The following is a 24282-nucleotide window of genomic DNA, read 5'->3' on the forward strand; positions in this document are numbered from 1 at the left end:
TGAGGGAGGGGCAGAGAGAGAGGGAGACACAGAATCGGAAGCAGGCTCCGGGCTCCGAGCTGTCAGCCCAGAGCCCGACGCGGGGCTCGAACTCACGGACCGTGAGATCGTGACCTGAGCCCAAGTCGGACGCTCAACCGACTGAGCCACCCAGGCGCCCCGTGAGGAAACATCTTGACAGTTGCCTGATTTTGTTCGTAATTAAGACGGATTTTACTTATAAGCTGACAGCAAAACGTCTAGAGGTATTCTAGTTAAATTGGCTCTCGGGAAAGAAAAAGAAACAGCCCTGGCTTGTAGGATTTCCCAACATGACTGTGGCCTAAATACCCCCACCCCTGACGACTGATAGATGGTTTTATTGAAGTTGTTTCACCAAATGAATATTTACATATGAAGCTCTCCCCCCACCGCCCCCCCCGACACATCATTCTATACAAATATATCTACTTCGAATCTTCCTCCTACCACTCAAAAGGACGGAGAGAAACAGTCGTTTTTTTGGGTATGATATCGACAGGACCACCTCTTGGTCACAGTGGCACACCTGAGAAGAGAGGACCGAGCCAGCCAACTGCGATTCTCTTCTTCAGGACCAACCGGGGTGGAAATGTCACCTTTGTGTTGACCAAAGTGGAAACCCCCACGACTTCAGTGTTTCTCCTAGAAAGATTATGACCATGGTGAACTCCACTGGGAGAAAAAAAAAAATCGTCAGTACAAAGCTCTTCCACAAATGTCACCATGGCAACCGCCATTAGGGTTACCCATGGTAACCGTAAAATTGCAGCATCCAGGTTGAGCGGTCCACAGACCGATTGTCCAAAATGGAGAGAGAACACGGCGCTTTAGTTTCTTTCTACTTCTCCACGTGAGGCCTCTAGGATTACGAGGCTTTCCTTAGCATTGACTCAATCTGGGAAAACTTCAATCTCCGTGCAATGTCCAGCGAAGTCTCACCACGCTGAGGAGAAAAAGAAATTACGGTCCTTTGTCTCCAATGCAGTCCAAGGTCGATGCAAAAGGCCTAGTAAACAGTCTAGACCAACTGACGTACAGGCCCGGCAAGGGCTCTGAAGGTCATTTGGTTCTAACAGGAATAGGACAACGTAATTCCTTAGTGAGGACAATTAGCTTTGCTGTCAACAACATCGGAGGCAGTTAATTCACTTCAGCACACAGCCCAAGTTAGGAGATGCTGTTGCTGGAAGGACATCGGACCACCGCCCACAGATTCTTACCCGATTCTTGATCATGGGGTCTGCATGAGCTTCAAGGAGCAGAGGGATGAGATTCTGGTTTTTCATCTCGCAGGCGTAATGTAACGCGGTGCAGCCGTACTGAAACCGAAAGACCAACAGGGAGTTCATCGTGGGCTCTACGGACCCGGCAGGCGGCTCCTTCGGCAAGCACTTGTCACATCCTAGAGCGTCCCCCCAAGCAGACCGGTCTGCAAATCATCCACGCACACCCACTTTTCTTGTATTTCAAAAGCCTTCCCTGCCCCCATGTGTATATGGTTAACGTCCTATAAGCCATTAATATCTTCCTTTCTCATTTTCTGTTCCAAACTTAACACAACCTGCAAGAAGTTAACGCTCAATTGTCTCAAGGTTTCTTGGTGGGATTCTATATGTCTGGGCAATCACTGCCTAGATCATCGTACCGTCTTTTCTCCTCAAGGGTCCCCACACGGGCTTTTTTGCAAATATCATCCCCCGTGGTTGTTGATCAAAATCCCCACAACCTGAAGACGGTGCTCATGTCGCTACAGCCCAGCTCCAGGATCGGTGCAGTTGGTTCTATGTAGAAACCTCTCATGCTTGGTTTGCTGTGGCTTATATTCTGCATTCTGAAATAGCGGATCTACTCTGCTGGTACTAACTTAAAACACCAACTACAAGTGAAAAGAGATGGATAGCTAGGGTGTTTGTGCCCCAGATATTGCCTTTCAAAAAGCAGCCCAACAACCATGGTTTGGGTATGTGCCGAATTAATGCCAGACCTTATTAACTCTTCTAAGAGCATAACGGATAATGCTGCAATTGCTGATTTTTCTTAACAACATCATGCACCAAAGAGCTGGCTTTGAACTTTTCCATGTGAAATAAAGTGAGTGTAATTACCTAGAAATACAATGCACCGCATTACTTAGAATTGGAAAACCTATCTGAATATTCAGATAGTCTTAGAAAAATGGTGGCGCGTGTGTGTGTGTGTGTGTGTGTGTGTGTGTGTGGAACGTAACAGTCCAGCTAGAGATACATATCGAGAAGCAGAAAAATATCCTAGAGAAATTTTGATCACAGGCAAAGTTTCAAACCTTTTGAATTTCAATGAAAGGACCAAGAAAAACCTTCAGCGAACCATTCACCCAATCTTTAATAACGTCTTACTTAATACATCTTGAAGTTTTCTAAGGAATGACAGAGCACCATAGTCATCTATCCAAATTAACCCAAAAATTCTATTTTCTTTTTTTTTCATGTTTATTTATTTACTTTGAGAGAGGCAGAGAGAATCCCAAGTAGGCTCTGCACTGACAGTGACAGTGACACGGGGCTCAATCCTATGAACCGTGAGATCATGACCTGAGTCAAAATCAAGAGTCAGACGCCCAACAAACTGAACCACCCAGGTATCCCCCAAAATTCTATTTTAAATAAAAGGAAAAACATACATGTCAGTAACTTATTCTCCTGTGTTCTCTCTCTCTCAATCTCTCACACACACGCACACACACGTGCACACACACGTAGAGCTACCTCCGTTTAAACATATGATGATACCAATATAATCAAAACTAAAATGATGTAAATAATTAATAGAAACAGGGATGGGCACATTTTCTCTCTCATGGAAGAGTGGTAACACACACACACCCACAGAGATGCACACGCCATAAAACAAATCGAGGATCACAGAATATTAGTTCGTGTCTACTCAAATTTCAACTTGCCTCCTTTCTCAATAAACAGTTGGGAATCCAAAATTTCATCCAATCAATATAAGCAAATAAAACGTCATACAAATAAACATCGGGCCCATTTATGATCATTTAAGGGAGGAAGAGGGGCACAGGGTGTAAGGGTGAAAGGTGAGAACAAAACCTTATATTTAGTTAGAGACAGGAAGAAGTTCACTGCTGCTTGCTTATCACGCCCTCCGCGCCACTTGGGCTCTTTGACTTTGATCCTTATCCATGGAGTTTACAGGTGGGGACTCGCTTAAGGGTGGGTTGGGAGCTTGGCCACCGCAGCTGTCGTTCGTTGAGCACTTATTATGTGCCAGGCACTCTGCTGAGCACCCTACATGAGTCTGCCTCACAAGGTAGGTTCGTGGCTACCCTCACATTACAGGTGAGAAATTGAGAGTCCAATACGTGTATGACTTGTGAAAACGCCCACAGCAAAACATGAGAAGCTGGGGGCTGCCTGGGCGGCTCAGTCGGTTGAGCTTTTGACTTCGGCTCAGGTCACGATCTCACAGTCTGCGGGTTCGAGCCCCACGTCGGGCTCTGTGCTGACAGCTCGGAGCCTGGAGCCTGCTTCCGATTCTGTGTCTCCCTCTCTCTCTGCCCCTTTCCCACTCGTCTCCCTCTCTCTCTCTCTCAAAATAAAAACATTTTAAAAAGTTCTAAAACTGTCCTCCAGTCCATAAAGATCCCTGTGAGTTTAGCGGCAGCATCTAACCAACCCCCAGCTCGCCTGACTAGCAGTGAAAACAGAAAGAAAGAAAAATGAAACGTAAGGAAAGATGAGGAACATGTAGACGTGTCTAGGAAAACAAAGCGAGTAACTCTGTAGGTGACAAATACTCTGCCCGCAAATACCATTCTGAATATCATTTCAAGGTGACTAAACGCACGAACTTACACAGTCCGTGGCGTTCACGTCGATGCCAGCGTCGAGCAGCATTCGAACGAGAGCCTCGTTCTGCTTGGTCTTTGACACCTGTTACAAACAACACGTCAAGAGGAGGTTCACTGACAAGCATTTTCTCCATCGTGTGCCTGGACTATTCTATTCCACAGGGTTTATTTTAATCCCAACACCTCTGTGCGTCTATGCATCTTTCTTAAAATCTCCCCGCCTCCTCACCCCATCCAGTACCAATCAGGTTCTCAGACTGTGGTCCTGAAGCAGCAGCGTGGGCACCTGGGAACTTAGAAATGCAAATTTGGGGGCCCCACGCCAGACCTGCCAAATCCTACTGAGGTTGGGGCCCAGGGACCGGTCTTTCCCTTCCTGGCCCAGAACCCACAGGCACTGTCCCATTGCTCTGAGGACAAAAGCAAACTTCCCAGCCTGTCCTGCAAGGCCCAATTTATTTTGGCCTCTGGTCCCTGCCGGCTCACCCCGCCCTGAATGTTCCCTCTGCCTAGAAGCCTCTCCTCTCTTCTTCTATTTTCAAAAAACAATTTTTTAATTTTATTTTAGAGAGAGAGAGACAGAGAACCTAAGTGGGGAGAGGGGCAGAAGGGGAGAGAGTGAATCCCAAACAGGTTCCAAGCAGAGCCCAACGTGGGGCTCGATCCCACAACCCTGGGATCATGACCTGAGCCAGAATCAAGAGTCGGACGCTTAACCAACTGAGCCACCCAAGAGCCCAGTTTTAAATTTTTTTTTTTAATTTTATTTTTAAATCCATTTTTAGTATCCCAGCCCGAGCCCCTCTTCCTCCAGGAGGCTTTCCCTGAGCTACCCGGTGAGGTGAAATCCCTCTCTGGGCTCTCGTGGCACTGATCACCTCCCTGTATTACCTACTTCAGAGTAATTTTACAGGCGTTTCTGCCGTATTTTATTACTGATGCGTTCTTCACTGCCCTCTAACGAACTCTTGCACGGACAGGACTCCATCTGTTTGGTTCATCTCTGCATCTCTCACACCCAGTGCCTGCATGTAGCAGGGCCCCAGCAAGAGTGTGCCAGAAGGTTGAACAAAGAAACGAAATGAACCAGACCCCTCAGAAATCCCCTTTTCCTACCCAGTTCCCCGAGACCCTGACCACAGGACAGTCTGGGCGTCACCCCAACATCCCATTGCTAGGGGAGCACGGCAGTCCTGGCTGTCCCGGAGGTCAGCCCTTAGCCATACAGGAAGCCCCACCCACTTTTCTTCCCTGGTTATACTTCCCTCCTCTGTCAACATCTACACTGCCTTTCTCTGCAGTGACACAGTCCTTCCTGGTCCCTTCCTCTGAAATTTCCTCCCCGGTCGCTTATGCCGTACATATCTCAACTGCACAGATTCAAGCCCCATGAATAAGTAGGAAAATGTGCATTAAGAGGCGGTTATTCATTCCAATTGGTATTTTTGCCAGGGCCTCCGGCTTTTAAACATCTGACCGTCTTACAAAGCAGCGTTGTGAGTCAACAAATTCTGAACGAGTCTTTCTAATCCCCCTTGCGATCCTTTTGAAAATAAACGGAAGATCTCTCACCGGCCCTGAAACTGCAACTGCCATGTACTAAACACACAAGTAACTTTTCGAGAACTTTCCCGGGGTATAAACAGAGTATGTGTTTATCAGTGACTTACAGTTTTCTTTTTCCCATAAATCGAAGCATCAAAATCAACACTATCATATCTAATTCTGTAACACTTAAATACCCAAGGAGGTAACAATGACACTTCCAACTGGCAGATTTTGTCCCGGAGCCCATGTTAGCAAAGACAACTAACTAACATCCACGGTCTATTAGCTGCAAGGAGAAGGGAGCTTGGTCATTTAACGAGTAAGTGACACATGTGTTGAGTCATCTCTCAAAGGTGGAACCAGCCACTAGGGAACCAGATGGAAAATAGGGAATGAGTCAGCACAGAGCTGGTGTTCTTTGGGGGGTAAAAAGAGGGAGGCACCTGGGTGGCTCAGTCGGTTGAGCGTCCGACTTCGGCTCGGGTCACGATCTCACGGTTCGTGGGTTCGAGCCCCACGTCGGGCTCTGTGCTGACAGCAGGAAGCCTGCTTGGAATTCTCTGTCTCCCTCTCTCTGCCCTTCCCTGCTCTCACTCTCGCTCTCTCTCTCCCCCTCTCAAAATAAATAAGTGAACATTGAAAGAAAGAAAGAAAGAAAGAAAGAAAAAGAAAGAAAGAAAGAAAGAACATTTTTAGAATGCAAACCGAGAGTTCATTTTTGTTACTATTTCTTTATCCATGACCGGCCCAGCAAAACTTGATGATTCATGCTGATCTCCACGTTTGCCCTTTGGTCACACGCACGGTGTACTCACCATGAGGAAATACCCAATAAGCATAACAGGCATTAAGAGGATAATGAGTAGGTAATCAAAGAAGGTGAATTTTTTCTTCACAGCATAATGCAAGCAGTTTCTCTGTTTCTGAAAATTAAGAAAAGGATTCCTCATTAATATTTGTCTCAAATTTCATATTTTCAGATTACTGTGTCAAGAAGTTTAGTTTCTGGGGCGCCTGACTGGCTCGGTCGGTAGAGCGCGTGACTTCTGACGTCAGGGTTATGAGTCTGAGCCCCACATTGGGCAGTGGAACTTAATTAACCTTTAGAATATGTGCATTTTTCCATGCCTTTCAAAAATGGTAAACATAGGCCTATAACGGCTTCATGACTTTCTACTGAATGGAGCTATTCTAGTTTATTTAACCAAACCCTATCTGTTGGACATTTCAAGTTTTTAGCTTTCTGTTTTTATAAATTATACTGCCTGAACATCTCCATTCATAAGGCTTTGTCAACATTTCTAAATTTGTCTTTAGCCAAAGTTTCTCAAAGTGTAATTGCTAACATGAAACGTGTGAATGCTTTTCGTATTGCGCTAAACTGTGCTCGGGTACAATAACGATTTAAACTTCCTTCCTGAGGCACCCGCGTGGCTCAGTCGGTTGGGCGTCCGACTTCGGCTCAGGTCCTGATCTCTCAGTCTGAATTCCAGCCCCACGTCGGGCTCTGTGCCGACAGCTCGGAGCCTGGAGCCTGCTTCGGATTCTGTGTCTCCCTCCCTCTCTGCCCTTCCTCCACTCGTTCCCTCTCTCTCTCTTTCTCTCTCAAAAATAAACATTAAAAAAATTTTAAACTTTCTTCCCGACCAACCCTTGATTTTCTTTTTTAATCCTGCTCAGTCTGACAAGCCAAAAAAAGAGCGTATTTATGTTTTAATTTAATGTGCTCTCCAGAGAATTGACGGTCTCTATGAGGTGCGTGCGTGTGAATTACCCACAGAGCTTTTTGTTTTATTTTCAGGCCTTTGTTTATAGGACGTCTGAAAATGACTCCTGAACATAGATTTAAGACACGAGAAGACACCGGTTAAGTTATTAACGTGCAAAGATTAGTGTTTGGGAAAGATTAAATATTTAAAAACCATGAAAACTGTTCTCAAAATAAAAAATGTAAACCGAACCCTCCTTCTGATAAAGTCTCTGTTTATCTAACATGTCCCTAAAGTCCTTCCCAAGATGTTCCTGATGCCAAAGAATCCTTGCAGGCTGGCTGAGGTTCTCCGCCTTCTCGGCCCCATCCCCGTGCTGTCCGACATCGCCTTCCCCCAGCTTCCAAATGAGCGCGTCCCCCCGACAGAGGATGTGAACCCACAGACATCTGCCTTCGCCACTCCCACTCACCACAAGCCCACACACCTGGCCCTCCAGCTGCGTGCAAGGGAGACGGTGTCACGGTCCAGGAAGCTGCATCGCTGTCACATTCGGTGCAGGGATGCCTTGCTTTTAAGCCCAACCAAGCAAAAAATAGGAAGTACCAGCAAGAAGGCCCGGTAGCGATCCATTTGCTGATAATACGCGATTGCTCCAGAGGTGCTGGTGTTGATACTGACTCGGAAGGGAGTAAGCGGGGCCCCGACAGGCTGTGTTTTCCTCACTCCGTGTACGTGAGTGGAAACAGAGCACTCGTAAGTATGACAAATAATGAATTTTTATATTTACTGGGTGTGCTTTAAATGCCATCTTTGCTCGGATGCAGACACTGGCCGTTCCAAGGTGCTCCGAAAGAGATGTTTGCAGCAATACACTTGTGTTCTGCTCGTCCTTGATTCTTGAGGGTTCCGTCAGCTAACACTGCATCTTTAAGTACAATCTTTCTGCCTCTCTGTGTGGCTTCAAGGAGCCTCTGGTTCGTGACCTTGTTTGTCCTTGGCAAATACCTACCTGGCCTTCTTCAATCCTATGAGCGAACGGTAGGATCTCCCGGAGAACATTGACCCAGTAGGTAAAAACCTCATGAAATAGCACCACCAGGTCAGCATTTCTTTTCCAGGAAATCGTTCCCATTCCTTCTGGAATCATGAGGAGGAGGAGCAGGGAGAGGGAAGCAGGAAGGCAGGGAAAAGCATGAGGAGGAAGAGGAAAGGAAAAGGAGAGCTCTAACTAGTCAAATGAATGAATGAAGGAATGAATGAACCTTTCTTTTCAGAAGTACAAGGACATAATTAACCATAATTATCAACCTGCTGATTGAACTATGATTTATTTTGGCTCTTTAACCTGATAGAATAGTATGTGTTAGTCCCTTTAAAGTAAAGAAAAAAAAAATTGGTATCAGGAGCTACAAGCAACGAGAAAATGGCACATCCTCGACTGCTAGGAGGAGAAAGGATTACCACAGTCAATTGCTGTCTCCACTCATGTGTAATGGCCTACCTGGTTTTTGAGGTTCACATCAGCATTTCTTTTCAAGAGGAAGGAAACGATTCTCAGGTGCCCCCGGCGGCAAGCACAGATCAGGGGGGTGTCTCCATTAAAGCCATCTTGCACGTTGATACAGTTGCGGTCCTCTCTCACCCAGCGCCACACTTGACCAAAGTCGTTCTGATAGGCCGCCTGGCAGATGGGCTAAGAGGGGAAAACCACAAGCAGGTCCTGAAATACCGGCATAATGAAGCCCCCGTAAGAGAGAAATCACCACCCGATAATTTAAAACTCCAGTCTTTCCCAATCGTGATACAGTAAAACCTTGGATTGCGAGTAACCTATTCCGTGAGGGTTCCACAAGACGAGCAAGAATTTCTGACAACTTTTCACTTGATAAAAGGGCGATGTCTTGCAATACGAGTCGTACATGACGCCGAATGTCACGTGATCACAACTGAGCCAATGGTTCTTGAAGTTCGCTTTGAGAGACAACCGCTTTGGATTACAAGCATGTTTCTGGAACGAATTATGCTCGCAAAGCAAGGTTTTACTGTGTATCGCTTCATACATGAGATTTTTGGTCTCCATTATGCCGAGCCTTAAATCTAGAACAAGCCCAAGTCCACGAGGAACCTCTCAACGATTTCCTGAATTGCTTGGCACACAGATGCGTTCATGGAATGAGTGAATAAGTGGAAGCAATATTGCAGATTTAACCCCGCGGGGAAGAGTGTGCTCACGGATGGATGACGCCTGTCAGAGAGGCAGGATTTCAACGAATATAGAGTAGGTGCATCGGAGGAATTTAGGGCAGCACTAGATGATCAAACAGAGACATATGGCGCCCTGTGCTCCAGGAAACCAGCCCAGTGGAAAAGACCCATTTTACACAGATAATACATAAATAACAAATGACATCATTGATTGGATCCGATGCTTTTTATTTAGAAAGTGTCCTAAGGGGCTTTGCAAAGCATCATGGGAGCGTGACAGCAAGACCTAAGCTGACCTCCTCCCCTTGCCCACTTGCCCCCACCTCCTTCTGGACCTGTCTTCTGTTTTCAATGCTTCATGTTTGGTTTCTTCCATCTGGGCCCCGCCCTTACTGCTTCCTCTGCACAAAACACCTTTCCCCCTCTCTGCTCACCTGGCCGCCTCTGGCCCATCCCTCATGTCATCACTTAAGTTTTACTTTACCCGGTCTTTCCTGACTCCAGCCCTGTTTCACAGCAACTGGCCTAACTGTCCACTCTTGTCTTAATTCTGTATAATCGCGCGCTGCAGGCCAGCACGAATCGGGAGGGGTTGAGGCAGCATTGAGTGCGGGAAGGCACTGGCTGCCAGCTTCGTGCGGATAGAGGCTATACTGTTCCACGTAATGTTTGAATTTATTCCATTCATACCCCCAGTATGTAACACAGCACTGGCACACGGAAGGCAAATACTAAATATTCTCAGACTGATTTTAATTAGAGAGTGTGAAAAAAAAAAAGGCACTTAGAATCACACCTGGCATGCTCAATTTATGGAAATTATTATTACTGCTTATTCAGTCGTCCTGTAATTTGGCGACAAGCTCAGACCTCTGCTGTGTCCCAGTCGCAGTTGCCGGGGACAGGTGTACAAAATACTCTCAACCATGCAAAATGTACTTACCGGTTGGGAATATAGCGTGAGCACACACACACACACACACACACACACGCACGTTCAACAATGAGAAAACAATGTTAAAGAAGCATAGATTGGGGGTAATGAGCACCAGTGAGAAAGCTGAGTGGTACGTACGTTTGCTAAGCAATTCATGTTTCTAACATAGCCAAATATCATAATCAGTGAGCTTTTAAAAGTAAGATTTTTTTAATGTTTATTTATTTTTGAGGGAGAGCACGTGCATGCAAGCAGAGGAGGGGCAGAGAGAGAGAGGGAGACAGAACCCCAAGCAGGCTTTGCACTGTGAGCGCAGAGCCTGACGCGGGGCTCGAACTCACAGACCGCGAGATCGTGACCTGAGCCGAAGTCGGACGCTCAACCGACTGAGCCACCCAGGCGCCCCAATAGTAAGATACTTTTAAACCCAAGGCCCCGCTCACGAAAGAAACATCCCAGAGGCAAGTCAGCTCAATGGCAGATAAGAGGCAAAGTTCTGTGCCCCCAAAAGAAATGGGCATGATACAGGGGTCCAAAATGCAGTAGAAATGCCCAACCGCACAACCCCCCTTCCGCTACCCTGAGGTCATCCCGTGCCTAGGCCTCGTCACCAGCTGGGCCCAGCAGCGTCTCCAGGTTCTGTGGGGCTGACGTGCAAACGACCAGAGCATTCGAAAGGACGCGTTTGCTGTCAGCAAACTGGGTTATAGTCGTGATTGTGCAACTAGCCGCCTGGCGACCGTGGAAAATCTCTCCCCCTCGTGCATCTTGGTGTCCTCAGTCACCAGACAAAAGAATGAGGCGAAACTGCATTTCGTCGTCACACCCTGTGACTGCCACCCTCCAGTCTCTCCCCAGCCAACGCATCTGCCCCATCCACTTCGAGGTGGGGAAGTCCTTTCGAAGCGCAAATACTACCCCACGGCGTTCCGCCCTTATCTTAGCAGTGGCGCCCAGCCACTTAGATCTCAACAACGAACAAAACAGAACGAAACACAACAGGCGATGCTGAGTCCCCAACTCTTAATTTTGCCAAGTAAATCCGTGAGAAGCAACATCATCATTTAGTAAAATAAAAGGCGTTTTAGCATAAATGTAAGAGCAAAACTATTTTAACAAAATATACAAGGACAGTCACAGAAGAGGGAAAACAAAGCCATCCTTTATATGAGGCAGATTTCGCTGTATGGAAAACCCTGCTTCTTTGTCTGTTTTTCTTCTTCTAATTTCACCGTAAATCGGTGCGAATTTGCCACAGATTACGACTCATCTTTATAGGACTAGCATTTGGTAACTGATAGACCACCATACTGAACTTGAAAGCAGGTGGCTATAGAGTTCATTTCTTTCTTCTTAAGATTTTAAATTACAACATTAAAAATCCTGGCACATTTCATGCACTCATCCGGCTTCCCAACTTCTCTTAAAACATTTAAAGCTTTGACAACGCTGGGCCCACATTCCCATAGGACACCAAATAAAGCCCCCCTTGCGTGGGCTCCGCAAAATCTTCACTGAGAGTCCTCATCAGAAAGGAGGAAGGGACAAGCAGACAGTTTGCCTTCAAGAGACACCCGGTACGGCTGAGTTCTTCCTTAATCCCATTCAAGCGACCGTCCTTAAAACACCACCCGATCTCATCTCTTAATCTTTCCTGAGCTTCCTCTGTCCCAGGCACGGAGCTCCCGTATTTGAAAAGTAAAGTGCCATCCTGGGTCAGCTGGATCCCCAGGTGTCTGGTGGAGGGAACCACAGGAAGGGTTGGGCGCTGTTGTAAACCCCCAGACTCCACCAGGGGGCAGCTCAGGGTCATGAAAGCACCGACGGGGACCCAAGGGAAGTCCAATGCAAAAGCTAGGGCCCAGAAAGAGGAAGACGCCGTCCTTTTGCCTTGAGGGAAGAATTATCGTGAATTCTGTTGGCCTCCGAAGTTTCTGGAACTTGGGGGATTCTGGGGGAGGAGGAAACCGGTGGAGACCTCGGGAGATCGTCATGATACTTCCATCCCCTGGTGCCCTTCTGCCCATCCTCACTGGCAGAGCACTAGTTCAGATCTTCGTTGTTCTCACCAAGACTGTTGCAAAACCGGTGGTTAACTGACCTTGCTTCCTCCCGTCTCCCCCTTCCAGCCCCCAGTCCGACCGCCAAAACGGCAGCTTCCTGTCACTTCCCTCCCGAAACGTTTGGTCACTTAATGACCCACTGGGTTAGGATGCTGTCCTCGAGCGGACACACGATTCTTCGGATGTCCCAAATCCTGTCTTTCCAACTTCATCTCTCACCACCGCCTTCTCTGTACCCTTGATCTAAGTGAAGAAAGGCACGAGTAACAGCTATCTCCCCAGCTAGACTGTAAGCTCCGTGAAAGTAGGTACTGTGTCTGTACTAGAACATTCTATCCCTGGCATCCAGCATATGCCTGGCACACAGTAGGCATCCAATGTCTATTTGGTGAACAAGTAAGGGAATGAATGAGTCGTAATGTGATCTCCCCTTTATTGAGTCCTTCAGCTAGTTCATTTAACCCTCCCACAACCCTCCGAGCAAAACCGTATGCCCCTTTTGATTTGGTGAGACTGAGGGAAGTTGCCTTCCGTGCCCATGGTTACACAGCTCATAACTAGCAGTGCCAACAATGAAATCAAGGGGAATGACTACAGAATACATCCATTCTTCCGGCTCTAATTACTTCAGGCAGTTTGAAAAACAGCCTTCAGAATGTCTTTTGGCTGCAGGACTTTGCATTTGAGATTATTTTGTGTTCCACTTGCACCCCAATTAAGCTACAGTCTACACTCTCAGGAGGCTGGTCTGTCCCCTTTCTGCCCTGATCAGCTGGTGTCCAAGCCTTCCTGGTTATGTATCCAGATTCTTCTCCAAACTGACCTAGATTTAGCAATATCTGCCAAGAGGTAGAGGAGTAATGGTCAGAGAGGTTGCAGGAGAAACCAGAAAAAGATCTGGTCCAGATGCAAAGAAGGAAAAGTTCCAAAATGGACGTAAGGGTATGAAGTGTAAGGACAGACTCTGGATTTGATCATGAATAAGTATCCAAAGATCAATGTTCATAGAGTGATGGGGCAGAGGCAGAACACGGGGGCCTGAGCACATGGTCTACAAGGAATCAGAGAGTGTGACTGGAGAGGAATTGTCGTCACTTTGGCAGTAAAAGCCAAGACAGAGCTCCTGGAGCACAGAGGGAGGCAGCAGGGTGTCGTCCTCATTCCGCGCATCTGTAGGCAAAGTGCTATCGCATGGTCAGTAACGCGGGCTCTGGAAAGAAACTCTCTGGGTTCCAATCTCCACACTGCCACATAAGCGTACTGTTAGCTGGACAACTTACTTAGCCTCTTTGTGCTTTGTTCCCTTCTAGATTTAATAACCACATCTTCCTGGGGCACTTGGGTGGCTCAGTTGGTTAAGCATCCAACTCTCGATTTCGGCTCAGGTCACGATCTCACGGTCTGTGGGATCGAACCCCACCTCAGGCTCTGTGCTGACAGCGTGGAGCCTCCCTTGGGATTCTCTGACTTCCTGTCTCTTTCTGCCCCCACCGCCCGCTTATGTGCACTCTTGCTCTCTCTCTCAAAATAAATAAATAGACGCTTTAAAAAATAATGATAACCAGATCTTCTTTATCAGGTCACAGGAACGTGACTGCATAGATGAAACACTTAGCTCAGATCAGACCCATAATAACAAGCCCTCGATTAAGGCGGGCAGAGGCGGTCATGAAAGGGAATGAACAGCAGTGGAAGCACTGGCCTTAAACAGGATGACAATCCGGGCTCTGAGCAAAGCACGGGAGGCAGCTCAGGTGGTTGGGATAGAAAGAACGTTTTAGGTCGGTCAAACTTCTCACCCAAAAGCCTGAAGTTTTTATCTCCATGCTTTATGCCAATACGTATCTATCGTAAATAAGCAGGCATAGACGGATAACTCAACAAGCCACCATTACGTTTAACTAGATGAGCAGGTTAGTAACATAGGAGACAAGACTGAGACAAGGATAGAAGAGGTTCTGGAACCTGGTGGGGAAGATTTGGGACGGCCATCATGAAACGCGCTGCATGAGAGGAACGAAAAACATGAAATCGCTTGAAGCGTCAGGTTATGTAGAAACGCGTTAGACTACCAGACAGGTTTGCAGTTCTCCTCAGCACATCTGTCGTCAGGGAGGGGTGGGGAAAGTGACAGGGGCAAAGAACGAAGGTTAGGAAACAGGTCTGTCAGGCAAGGGCTTGCGAGGAGCAGCTCACCCTGGGATACAGACTGAATGGACGACATATGGAAACCAGGTGGAGCCCGATGGACTTGGAAACAGAGACAAGCAGATAGAAACACGGAGGAGGATGAGAGCAGAGTCAGCACGTGTGATCTAGTGGGAAATGGGACCAGTTACGGAGTTGGGACAGGAGGCAGAGTAACCGAATCCTACCTGTCGCAGACTGGGCTTCGTCCCTAGAAGTCACGGGCAGTCATGTTGGGTGGTTGATTTGGAGCAGAGGCAGAGGTCCGGAGAAGAGAGGGAATGCTTGGGGGTGTGGAGGTCACTGCAGATGACCCCAGGGAACAGAAAGAAAGGGGAAATTGCGCTCCGGAATCAAGGGAGGTAAGGGTGGGTCCTTGGAGGAGGGTGGGCAAAAGTGAGAAAATAGAGAAAAGGGCACAAGCAAAGACTTCAAGCCATTGTCATACAACAAAAATGGTGAACAAGAAAGAAAGAGATCGAAGGAGAAACTGCCACAAGAATTCAGTGGACATGCAGGGGGAGGTGGAAAGGAGGAGACGGAAGGGAAGGAAGAGCAGGGTATGTACCAAGAGTGTGTGTGAGTTCACATCCACTGGCTTGTGGGGATGGCGTCCCCTGGAGTTGGGCTCCGTGCAACCTGGAAAACTGAGGCACAGCGTGAAGGGAGCACGCTAGTGAACGGACTTTTCTCTCCCATCTCATCCTTCCCAGCTAGTTCAGGAACATTCCACGTCCATTTCTGTATTCTGTCTGCACTTGGTTGTGAGTGTACGGCTGGCTCTCTTCCAGGATAAATCATGTCTCAGCCCACACATCACCTCTTCAGACAGGCTTCCCTGACCACTGGCCATCCGTCCCCCAGCCCAGGTATGGTCTATCACATCACCTTGTTTTAATTTGCATCTATTTAATTTGCGTGATTTTTTAAAATTTGCGTCCATTATTACGGAGATTGAGCTTAATGTTCCCCATTTCCTAAGAGAGTGAGGTGGCCATGATTTTTGACCTGTGTTCAAAGCCCCTCAATTGTTCTTCCCCCTATTCTGGCCTCTCTTTCAGTCCAATGGCCTCGCTCCCACCTTAACTACCTGCTTGTCACCGTTGTGACTTCCCGGTTGCACTATGGGTCCCTCAAAGCCCACTTCATGGCTCATGTCCAAGGAACCTCCTTGATCTGTCCTACCGAGAGCATGAACCACACAGCGCCTCACTCTGCTCACTGGCCTTTTTCCTGCGTGTTAAGTCCGGTCCCTCTAACCAGACTGTAGCCTTGATGTGAGAACCAGTGGTTCTCAACCCTGACTAAGCATTAGGGCCCTTTAAAAATTTTTTTTTAACATTTATTTATTTTTGAGACAGAGAGAGACAGAGCATGAACGGGGGAGGGTCAGAGAGAGGGAGACACAGAATCTGAAACAGGCTCCAGGCTCTGAGCTGTCAGCACAGAGCCCGACGTGGGACTCGAACTCACAGACCGTGAGATCGTGACCTGAGCCGAAGTCGGAGGCTTAACCGACTGAGCCACCCAGGCGCCCCTAGGGCCCTTTTAAAGTACAGGCCCGGGTCCCATCACTAGCCAACCGAATTAGAATCTAGGGAAGAGGGTATGGCAGTAAGGCGGGGGTATTAGTGTTATTTTAAAAAGTTCCCTGAGGGGCGCCTGGGTGGCGCAGTCGGTTAAGCGTCCGACTTCAGCCAGGTCACGATCTCACGATCCGTGAGTTCGAGCCCCGCGTCAGGCTCTGGGCTGATGGCTCAGAGCCTGGAGCCTGTTTCCGATTCTGTGTCTCCCTCTCTCTCTGCCCCTCCCCCGTTCATGCTCTGTCTCTCTCTGTCCCAAAAATAAATAAACGTTGAAAAAAAAAATTAAAAAAAAAAAAAAAAAGTTCCCTGAGTGTTTCTAAGGCATAGAGAGGGTTGGGAACCACTGCAGAGGTGAAAGAAAGGAGCCCCATAATAAAGGTAACCCTTAATGAAACACTGCAACTCTTACACTGATGTTCGTTAAGGAGCATCAGAAACTCAGGAAACTTGACTCGTCAGGGACCACTTTTTGTGAACTTTCGTCTCGCCATGTGCCTGGTTTTAAAAATACCCCAAGGGCACCTGGGTGGCTCAGGGGGTTCAGTGTCCAACTCTTGATTTCTGCTCAGGTCATGATGTCAGGAGATCGAGCCCTGCGTTGGGCTCGGAGTTGGGTGTGGAGCCTGCTTAAGATTCTCTCTCTCCCTCTGCTCCTCCCCAGCTCATGCTTTCTCTCTCTAGTTCAAACTAACTAACTAGATAGATAGGTAGATAGATAGATAGATAGGTAGATAGATAATAAAAAGACTCCCAAACTTGGTGCTAGAACCCCGCCCCTGCCCACTTTGTATCTCACTCTCCTAGGGCCTAAAATTTAAGGAGTGTCTCTGGGGAGCTCATGACACGTTCAGCAGGTAAATGATCCGCTAAAATATTCTATGTGTATCATTTACAGAATCATGTTGGACACCAATCCCAGTGGCGGAGACGTCACAGCTGGGAAATACTTGGTGTTATTTTAACCACGTAGCAATACCTGAGCTGCGTGCACCATGACTAGTGTCTCTAAGAGCCACACGTGTCCCCAGCCCCACTTTCACCGTGGTGAAAATTCTCCTACAGAGTAATGGAACTTCGCTGGTTCCCAGTGTAGGGAAAGAGCTCGTGGAACTCTGTCTGCTCTCCGGAGGACTCGGTCAGTTGTTGATTAACCATCTCCGCGCTGAAGCTCCACACCATGTGAGAGGTTTCATAACGATTTCTAAGAAGGATTTGTGCTTTTTGAAGCAAAATCATTCAGGTAAGGAGCCTGGATGCACTGATGAAATGTCTTCTCGGGAAACAAAAGAAGATGGGGGCGCCTGGGTGAGTTAAGCATCTGACTTCCGCTCAGGTCACGATCTCGCGGTTCGTGAGTTCAAGTCCCGCTTCTGGGAACACGAGCCCCACTTCGGGTAAAACATGAAGTGGGGTGAGCCCTGTTTCTCTCTCTCTCTCTCTCTCTCTTTCTCTCTCCCTCCCTCACGGGATTTTCTCTCTCTCTCTCTCTCTCTCCGTCCCTCCCCTGCTGGAGTGCTCTGTCTCTGTCTCTCTCAAAATAAATTAATTAATTTTAAAAAAGAGAGAGAAAACAAGACAGTTTTTTTTTTCCTTTTCAGATTAACTAGTCTTAGGGAACAGTATTGAAGGGTCCATTTATTTGTACAATTAATCTCAAGCCTTTCTTTCTGATGGCTCATTTTGTCACATGCTGGAATTTGGAAATTTCTTAACAAATTCTGTCTGGAAGGCAAACAAAAAAAGCATAGGGTTGGTTTTTTTATTTTCAAGGTTGACCTAGGCCCATTTAGCTTTTATGTAACATGAAGGAAAGTTCCAGAGGTGGTTGAATTGTAAAGAAGACTAGCAATGAGGAGAAATGGAGGCAGAGCATAGTTATCTGTTTTGCATTCTTTCTCCAATAAGGTCTCCTTGAGAGTATGTTGTCTTTACTGCTGGAAGACTAATGGGACCCCACTGCTGGGCATCAGACCTGAGAAGCTCTGAGGTCAGTGATGACAAGAAGGAGAGAGCAAGAAAGCCTTTTCCCCCAACGAGGAGGAGAAAAGGTGAGTTCTAGCTGCCGGGATCGAGCAGATCAGAAGCCCAGATACCTTCCTACCACCTCAGACCACCCAAGAGGTGAGTGCAGAGCCCAGAGGAAGCAGGAACATCACCCTTACAGCCTCCTGGGCGCTGGGACCTTCTGTCAAACAATGGCCACCCGAGGGTAAGGAGGACCATGCTGGAGTTACTGGCAGTAATATACAAATATACTGCAGCACATACAACTACGGAGGCATTACGCTACGCACCCGAAACTAATATAATGTTACGTCAATTATTCCTCAATAGATGTATACATATATGCAGTGTAGGCACCCCAAAATACACCCCTGGCATAATGATTATTCTGAGCTGAAGGCAACAGAGAAGAAGCAGATACAAGGAAAGTTCTCTGCCTTCCTCCCAGTTACTTAAAAGCATGATATAAATTTGTGAAGGGGTTCCCCCTCCCCTCTGCCAAGAAGGACAAAAGTTACCCTTGCCAGCCCAGAGAAGGCACCAAAGGAAGAGACATAATAACATTTACTCAGCAGCCCTTGCCTTCCATTAGCTCCCCCATATATCTGCCTTCCACAGTTTGCCACCCGAAGAAATCAAAGTCCTTCTGCTGTGTCTGATAGCTCGTCTGAAAATATGTGGTCCTTTTGTCGAGACGGTGTAAGCGTCCCAGTTCTGATCACCCCTTTGAGTTACTCATCACTGGGTGCTCCCGTGTGTGCTTTGATTAAGAGACACTTATCATGATGAGCACTGAATGAGGTATAGAATTATTGAGTCACTATATTGTACACCTGAAACTAATATGACACTGTGTGGTAACTACATTGGAATTTAAATGTTTTTAAAAAGTATAGGACCAGGGAATGAATGGGGAAAACTGGTCCGCTCTCGTCCTGTTCTCATTCGGTGGTCTGCATTCTTTACGCCTTAGGAAACGTAGAAGGAAACTGGCACAAGGCCAAAGCGACTGGCACCTACATGACAGATGAGGACATGGTGTCTACACATTTGAGGAATTACTTCAGAGCTTCTCACCCTCTCTAAAATCAGAGATGGGGGAGTCTCGCAGAGAGACTGCCTCAGAACACCAGAGGATAAGACTAAGTTAGGTTGTTGTCTTTTCCATTCACCTGTAATTCCCACGTGCAACTACAGTTCCAGCTTCCGGAAAACAAGCTAAGCCTTCTTCTCATCTAAAAGCACCCACTTCTAGGGGCGCCTGGGTGGCTCAGTAGGTTGAGCGTCGTCCAACTTCCGCTCAGGTCATGATCTCACGGTCCATGGGTTCGAACCCTGCATGGGGCTCTGCGCTGACAGCTCAGAGCCTGGAGCCTGCTTCGGATTCGGGGTCTCCCTCTCTCTCTCCCCCTCTGCCCTCTTTGTTTCTCTCTCTCTCAAAAATAAATACACATTAAAAAATATTTCCAGGGACCCACTTCTCTTCAGGCTCTCTGACCCACTACTCTGGGGCATCGTCGCTCAGTCAACTGAAAATGCAAAGTGTCTAAAGCCAGCAGTCAAACCAGAGTCCCTTCAGCAGAGCTCAGTAAGAGCACCCTCACACCAGATGAGTACCTCCCAGGGTCGAGGCTGCTGGCGAGTAATGAGAAAGCAGAATACACACCTCTTTTCCGGAAACAGCATCCTTGGCACAGCGACACTATGCAAGATCTAACACTTACTCCTCATAGGAACCTGCTACTCAAGCTAGTTTTACCACTGCCTTTACTATCCTCGTGGTGGCTACGTTTACCTTAAAAACAAACCACAAAAACCAAGTCGGTATCAATGGGGAATCCTGCAAATTGAGAAACTCTTTGCCAAAAGGGTGGGCAACTCTCTTCTCTCTGAAAATGATGAACCTCCCAGGTGCTCGTATGTTTCATACTGCTGTTACTAAAGTTAGTGGACAAGTGTGCGCAGACGGAAGGGCCTAGAATCTACGTCCACTTGTGATATGGAGTCGCATGGCCATCACATCTATTTCAACACTACCTTAGACTCTCTTGGATTCGATACTAATTAGGAGCTTTGAATAATTACCTATGAGCGTCTAGGCATGTTAGGAATTTTTAGAGGTGCGTGTGTATGTGTGTGTTTGCACATGGGGTGTCGGATTTGTCTTTAAATATCATAGCACATCCCAAGTTGCTTTGTCCTCCATATATCTGAAGAGTGAAACATTTATTCCACTTCTGGGGATATTCTCATTGACCCTGAAGGGGCCCAGGGTAAGTCTCCCCAGAGTATGCCACTTTGGCACGTGAAGTCTTATTTTGAGCTAGAGGCAGTCAAGATCCAGTAGACTCAAGAGAAACAATATATGTAGTGTTCCCATACATACAAAGTCAAATTTGATTTTCTCCTGTTAATTTGTCTCATGCCAATTTAGTTCTTAGGCCGACCAGAAGAAATTTTGTAGAGGAAAACCTTTTCCCCCAACAATGCTTATAAATAATTCTTCATATCTTGCCTTGACTCAACTACTTGCCAGATCAACACCCGATAAACAAACAATATGCACCGCACGGGAAGAGACTTTTTTTTTAACGTACTTGGTCTCAGGACCGTGATTACAACCTGGCTGCTTAAAGTGTGGTCCAGGGACCAACAATACAAGCATCAAGGAATTGAAATGCATAATCTTCACCCCCACCCAAACCTACAGAACCACAATCTGCATTGAAACCAGAGCTTGGGTGATCGGTCCTCACATTAAAATTTGAAAAGCACTAGCCTAGAGCAGTGTTTCTCCCAAGGGAGGTAAATTGCTCCTCCCCCTGAGAATCACTGGGTTGCCCCCCTAAAAAGTAAGTTTCTCCATTCTACCACAGTGAGTGAGCAATTTCTCAAACTTTAGATTGCCTAAATCTAAAGCTTAAACTAATCAACGAGTACATTTACTATAAAGACACACACACACACACACACACACACACACACACACACGGCACTGGAAAAAGTTGCAAACGCAGAGAAACTGCCTTTAGTAGAAGAACCACCAGAGAAGGTTCTGTTGAGCATTTGTAATGAAATGCAGAACAACTGGTTAATTGTGTTAGAGAGGAAAGGGAGTAAATTGTGAATAATGACATCATTACTCTAGTTCATACATTACGTGTACTCCTTTGAACCATTATTTAAAAATTTATTTGATTCTAATAGGTTACTTTCAATACAGGGGAAAGAAAGCGTTTTTGTATCCATCAGATATGAAAAGAAAAAACTCAAAGTGCCAAAAAATATATATTCTGCATTTGTCCCTCTTTTATACAGGGATAATCTTTACTTATAGTCGCTGGTAGTGATTTTCTTTTCAAATACCAAGTTGAAAAATGTCAGTCCGTCCCTGCTTTTCCACAGAAGAGTCAGTCTACTCTTGTATGTTTAGAAAATCCAGTGGGGCTCAATTTTCACTTTTCCTCCGGATGTTTGACATCAGAAAACATGACTCTGTTAATTCCATTTTCCTAAGTCCCTGCAAGATCCAAATTACCCCCACAAACATCATCTAGACATCGGGACATATATATATTGTATAACTGTCTACTTACACCTAGCTCGAGTTGTAGAATTACAAAATGATTTACCTCATAATATTAAGTGTATTAAAAAGATTAACGCCCAAGACTTCGTTTTGACTTCACACTCTCACGGAAAGCTATGCAGAAGAAAAGGAGACGTTTTCACAGGAACGGGAAATTACATTTGAAAAGCAAGAGCAATTTTTAACACCTTTGGAATCTTACTTCCGGAAAGGTCACATACCTCAGAGTATAGGATTCCCATGCTGGCCCTCCACAGATCTGCGTCACCCCTACAGCTTCTTGAATCTTCCGGAGGTATTTCTGATTCACATAAAATCCGTCCCGGCCCTGAGAAAGGTCTCTAGAAGTCAAGGCTGGTGGCAAGTCCTTTCTTCCCACACTTGTGAACGTTCTTCTGGCAATGCAGTCAGCCGCACACCTTCTAGAGAACCCAGCCCAGGGAAACACAGGCATTGGTTTACAGCGTAATGACCCCAGTGTGTCTCATCTGATGTTACAACCCTGGGGAACCGGTTTCTGAGTCATATTTGCTCTTCCAGTACTGACATGTGGGAAGACGGGAGCAAAGTCAAGAGTGAAAGGGAAGTTCTCACCCCAACAGGAAGGACTCAGGGCTCAACGTGGGGTACTGTGGGAAAAAAGGAGGATACTGTGTTGAAGACATTAACTGAAATCTGGTTTTCAGTGGCTATTGAGAAAGGCTAGGGATGGCCAAACTCACTTGTTAGAACACATATGTCTGCCACGGGCTTGACTTTGATGAAAAATAATCTTCAAGAACTGTCACCATGGATTATTTGCGATCTTTCAGCACAGATAAGGTTAATTTTTTTTCTTTGATGTTCCTGATTAATATAAACAAATTAAAATAATAAGTCAAGTGACAGATGAAGGTCAATTTTTAAGCCATATTATTTTACATACATGAATGTGTTCACTTCCTTTTTTTTAAATTTTTTTATATTTATTTATTTTTGAGAGACAGAGTGAGACAAAGTGAGACAAAGTGAGACTGGGGGAGGGGCAGAGAGAGAGGGAGACACAGGATTGGAAACAGGCTCCAGGCTCTGAGCTGTCAGCACAGAGCCCGACGCGGGGCTCGAACCCACAGACTGTGAGATCATGACCTGAGCCGAACTCGGACGCTCAACCGACTGAGCCACCCAGGAGCCCCGAATGTGTTCACTTTCAAAGGCATCTTTGAGTAAAGCTTGAGCAACTCAAATTGAAAAAACTAACCTCTTTGAAGAATCAGTCCCATTTATATCCTAGTTAATTAAATTATCTCTAAATGTTTAAACTACAGAGTATTACTCTATATATTTTTAATGTTTATTTATTTTTGAGAGACAGAGCATGAGTGGGGGAGGGGCAGAGAGAGAGGGAGACACAGAATCTGAAGCAGGCTCCAGGCTCTGAGCTGTCAGCACAGAGCCGGACGCGGGGCTCGAACCCACAGACTGTGAGATCATGACCTGAGCTGAAGTCGGACGCTCAACCGACTGAGCCACCCAGGCGGCCCAGTATCACTATATTTAATTTTCTTTTGTAAACACTTCAGTTCTGAACCTAACAATTAATACCTTCCCAGCTAAGTGGTCTTATAAATGTAATAAACTTACTGTCATAATAAGTATTAAGTTGTCTTAAATAGTCTAATACTGTTTGTATATTCAGCCAAATATTTTATAATATTCAATTTTAAAATTGTCTATTTTAAATGAGTCTAAAATCACTTGGCTTATTACATATTTTATTTTATTTTTTTAAGTTTATTTATTGTGAGAGAGAGCAAGAGAGACACAGAGATAGAGAGAGAGAGAGAGAGAGAATGAGTGAGGGAAGGGTAGAGAGAGAGTTTCTCTCTCTTTGAGAGAGAAACGCAAGTAGGCTCCGTGTTGTCAGCACAGAGCCTCTACGTGGGGATCTATCTCATGAACCGTGAGATCACAACCAGAGCCAAAATCAAGACTCGGATGCTCAAACAACTGAGGCACCCAGGCCCCCTATGCTGTTACGTATCTTAAATGGAATCACCAGGCGACTTGGCCAAACGTTCTAATATGCCGAATCTCTTTAACATTATACATTTTGTATACTAAATATCATACCAAATACTCACACACTATCTCTGAACACAATCAGAGCAAAGCGTGAAAATTTCCCAGAATTAGAACACTCACACACACCTATGGGAGAACTAGTTTCAACCATCCCGAGCAAACTGTTGGGATTCTTCCAATCATTGAAGTTTCTTCAGTGGCCAAGAACAGGGGCCAGGACCCAAGCAAGGCCTGAGCCTACGTATATTCAGGGAACTTCTTCCTACACCACTGATGGACATGATGAGCTACTTTTATACGTGTTATTACAAGAATTACATCCTTTGCCTTGGACTTGGCATTAGGACCAATCTCCTGGGAGTTTAAGAATTAGCTAATTCTTTGGGCTCCTGGCTGGCTCAGTCCATAGAGCATGTGACTCTTAATCTGGAGACTGTAAATTCCATCCCCACATTGGGTGTAGGGGTTGCTTTAAAAAAATGTTTTTCTTAAACACAAAAGAATTAACTAATTTTC

At 46.2% G+C, this 24282-nt stretch overlaps 1 protein-coding gene across 2 annotated transcripts; it reads right to left on the reverse strand.

Annotated features, from left to right (window-relative positions):
- Nucleotides 1–339: 339 nt before the first annotated feature.
- Nucleotides 340–22270, reverse strand: ANKRD22 (ankyrin repeat domain 22). Of its 2 annotated transcripts, XM_047088633.1 has the most exons (6): nucleotides 21924–22266; nucleotides 8633–8824; nucleotides 6235–6342; nucleotides 3876–3953; nucleotides 1242–1340; nucleotides 340–964 (listed from the first exon to the last, which is right to left on the reverse strand). In XM_047088633.1, exons 1-6 carry the CDS (start codon nucleotides 21942–21944, stop codon nucleotides 887–889), a joined length of 576 nt encoding a protein of 191 aa, XP_046944589.1. In that variant the 5' UTR covers nucleotides 21945–22266; the 3' UTR covers nucleotides 340–886. The 2 variants fall into 2 exon arrangements, with proteins under 2 accessions (XP_046944589.1, XP_046944590.1); XM_047088634.1 differs by lacking the exon at nucleotides 3876–3953 and having other exon boundaries at nucleotides 21924–22270.
- Nucleotides 22271–24282: the final 2012 nt, after the last annotated feature.

This window comes from Lynx rufus, unplaced genomic scaffold (genome assembly GCF_022079265.1).
Source record: "Lynx rufus isolate CCGP_SWC_20201006 ecotype Redwood Valley unplaced genomic scaffold, mLynRuf1.p SCAF_25, whole genome shotgun sequence".
Classification (NCBI taxonomy): Eukaryota; Metazoa; Chordata; class Mammalia; order Carnivora; family Felidae; genus Lynx; species Lynx rufus.